The sequence below is a fragment of the Etheostoma spectabile genome, chromosome 2 (genome assembly GCF_008692095.1).
Source record: "Etheostoma spectabile isolate EspeVRDwgs_2016 chromosome 2, UIUC_Espe_1.0, whole genome shotgun sequence".
NCBI classification, from domain to species: Eukaryota; Metazoa; Chordata; class Actinopteri; order Perciformes; family Percidae; genus Etheostoma; species Etheostoma spectabile.
Genome location: NC_045734.1, coordinates 12,034,752 through 12,037,913, shown reverse-complemented (window position 1 = coordinate 12,037,913; position 3,162 = coordinate 12,034,752). Strand labels below are relative to the sequence as shown.

General features: G+C 39.4%; 1 protein-coding gene across 1 annotated transcript in view; it reads right to left on the bottom strand.

The window, feature by feature from the left end:
* The window catches only part of gucy1b1 (guanylate cyclase 1 soluble subunit beta 1), a 12,888-nt gene that overhangs the window by 3,092 nt on the left and 6,634 nt on the right, over window positions 1–3,162 (bottom strand). Inside the window, exons 9-11 of the mRNA XM_032531581.1 lie at window positions 2,417–2,614; window positions 1,016–1,253; window positions 165–305 (exon numbers count right to left, since the gene is read on the bottom strand). Coding sequence (XP_032387472.1) covers window positions 165–305; window positions 1,016–1,253; window positions 2,417–2,614 — 577 coding nt within the window. The remainder of the gene's footprint in view (window positions 1–164; window positions 306–1,015; window positions 1,254–2,416; window positions 2,615–3,162) is intronic.

Here is a 3,162-nt window from a genome sequence, read left to right as displayed (position 1 = left end):
GTGTGTGTGTGTGTGTGTGTGTGTGTGTGTGTGTGTATGTGTGCTCTGTGAGCTTAGCAACACAAAATACATACTGATAACAGTATGTAGCTTTTGGCAGTTTATCTTATCTATCTGTATATTGCCATACAATAAAGAAAACTTTTCTGATCATTATATCCCACCTGTACTGGTTGATCATCCACTTTGACTTGTCCAGCAATCTCCAGCATATCAAGAGCTAGGTGGCAGATGGACTTGGCGTGGTGTGTGCACGGCTCTGGTAGGCCGCTCACTGTCATGTACTTATCACCCACGGTTTCCACCTGTATGAAAATAAATATTTTTTTATTATTTATGGGCATTTTATCATAACCTTTTTACTGCTTTACTTTGGGTTTACTTTGAACTACAAAGCCTCTTTTTTTTTTTGCACTGTGCGACTAGAAATAAACTGAAACACCCTGAAATAAACACTTAAACACTTACGTCAGCTTTAAAACATTCAGGGCCTCTTTCAGCCCTGTTAAAACCAGAGGACCACCTAGCCATTCAACTTGTAGAGTAAATATTACTTCTTTTGGTGACCCAATGCCTAAAGCTGATCCCTGGAAGTGCCAAGGTCTGTTTGACTTCTTAAAGTGCATTCTTGTCTGAAAGCCTGAGTTTAAATCTGCTCCACAAGGCCTATAAAATTGGACAGTCCCTTTGTAAAACTACACTGTGTTTAGAAGTTAGTACTACTCTTCTTATGGTGAAAAACTCAAGTCAACTGTTATAAATACTCACTGACTTGTATGTGCATATTGCATAACATTACCAAGAGGGTCTGTGTGCTTCACTGGTGCATCTAAGCTGAAGAAGCAGCACAGGACACAGTAGTCAAAACCCCTCAAATCCTCAATTTTAGATTGTAGACTTCTAGTTTTTTTGTATACTTAAATTATTTTCGGTTTGCTGCGTAGATCCTTATTTTCTTATTAATTCGAGAGAAATGTACATGATATACTGTCATGGTATCTTTCTTGCTTCCAACCTTGTATACATAAGGATTGTTCCGAGAGTCTGTCAAGATGTCAAAACGTGTGTAAACATCATTGAGCAGGTTGACTATCTTGATGGCTCCCTCGGCTGAGGCGTGCTTGCTGCAGAAGGCATTAAATCCTACAATGCCACTAAAGAGAATGGTCACGTTGTCGTAGCGTTTTGCTGGGACTGGACGTTTGTGTCGCAGCTCGTTGGCAACAGAGGGCGGCAGAACGGAATAGAGCAATCTAAAAGTGAAGAAGAGAAAAGAACATTTTGAGCAAATGTGTAGTTATGTTGTACTCGAGCAGCAGAGTAATGGGCTTGGGCTGCCAGAAGGAAGTCCGTCCTTTGGATCAGCATTTTATTTGCTCACCCACCACCTTTTGGGCATGCTCTCAGATGGGAGGGTGGTGTTTCTATGGTAACTGGTTAGATCATGGCGGCCTGTTAAAAGCAAAATACCTTCCATGATGCATCATAATATGAGGACAAATCATACATACAGAACAGATAAGTCACCTCACAAAAATCTATATATGGAAATAGAGTATATTTACCCAGGAGACGACACTTTACTTATTCATTTGTAACATCTTTTAATCGTTTGTTTTTTTCTCTTTGTGAGGCGCATGCCTGAATGGCAGTTTAACAGCATAATATGTTTTTATTATCAGAAAACATTGTTTTAAAAGGCAAAGACAGAACAGCAGCAGTTCTCATATTTAGAGTGGAACCATGAATTCTTATCAATGTTTGAGCCCCCAATGCGCTTTAAGAGAATAATAGAATGGGGATCCAAGAGGCAGAGTGAAAGTATTTTCATATAAGAAGATAGGGCTTCTACAGCAGTCTTATAAAGACCACCCTCAACCTCTGTGCTCCTCTCCAGCTGTGAACCACTGCTGTGCCAAATTACTAGGACAGGCCCTTTTCTGAACGCCAACTGTCTTCACAATAACAGCTAACGAGTAGTTTAGGCAAACCAACACATACAATTACACATTTTGACTGAATTATGACTGTAATACACTATTTACACTCCAAAGGGTCACAATATAAATTCAAAGGATTACTACATAATCAGAAAAAAAAACTATATCTGGTACATAACACAATGACATTTATCTTATCCTTTGTTTTTCCTTGGTAAATTCCTGGTAATTTTACCTCAGTAGGCCTCTAAAATTATTAATATTGAATTATTTGAGAATATCAACATTCTTTGCTTAACCTGTTCACTTTGTGTTGACAAGTCAACCAATAAATATCTACTTTGGCAGGTCTGGGGATAATGTCTTCAACTATTTACATGATACATTGGTATGCGGTTATATTTCTTCCACTGTTATTCTAACTAAAAAACTAAAAGCTGAAGCTGCAGTTTACACCTGAGGAAAAAAGGTCTGACCTGTCTGTCTTTTTCTTCTCATCCTCCAGGGCCCTGAGTGTGTGCTGCAGACGATCTGTCAAGATTTCCAGCTCCTGGGTCAGCTTGTACTCCTCACGAAACTGCTCGCCTAGCAGCACCAAGTCACGTGTGGCGTCATGTAGCGGGATGTCGCTCAGGTAAAGCCCCCTTCGTGTGAGATCATCCAGGTTCATAACACTAGAAAAGCCAAGAGAGGGGAAAACAGTGAGAAACTCATTATTGCTGGTACTACAATGTTTTAACAGCAAAATGGCAGAACATGTCTGTATTATGTGTAGAAAGAAAACTAAAGCCTTTTTTTCTTGGTCTTTGTTAATATCAGTAATCAGTGTAAATTAAAACGAACATATTAAACAGAACATAAAGTATGAACCACTAGCAATGAGATCACCATTGTCCTTTCATGAGCGAGCCTACTGTCTCCCGATAAATGTTGGGTTGTTAAGGGTAAGGTTAGACACTGTGTAGTATCAGTCTTATCGGGTTAGGTGAACAAGCCCCTGTTGTTTCCTTTCAACCCTTTGTGAACAAACTGATCTTGCCCTCTACAAAGTGTCTTTGATCCATGAGGATATTTGTAACCCTGCTTTCCTGCGTACCATATTTAACTAGAAGTGTCTGGTTATACAAGGGCCACATGGGCTATTAGAGGTCACAACAGAAAAAAACAATGTTAGTACCATCTCACAGGTTTTTCTGTGTTTTTTTTTTTTTCTCTGACCATG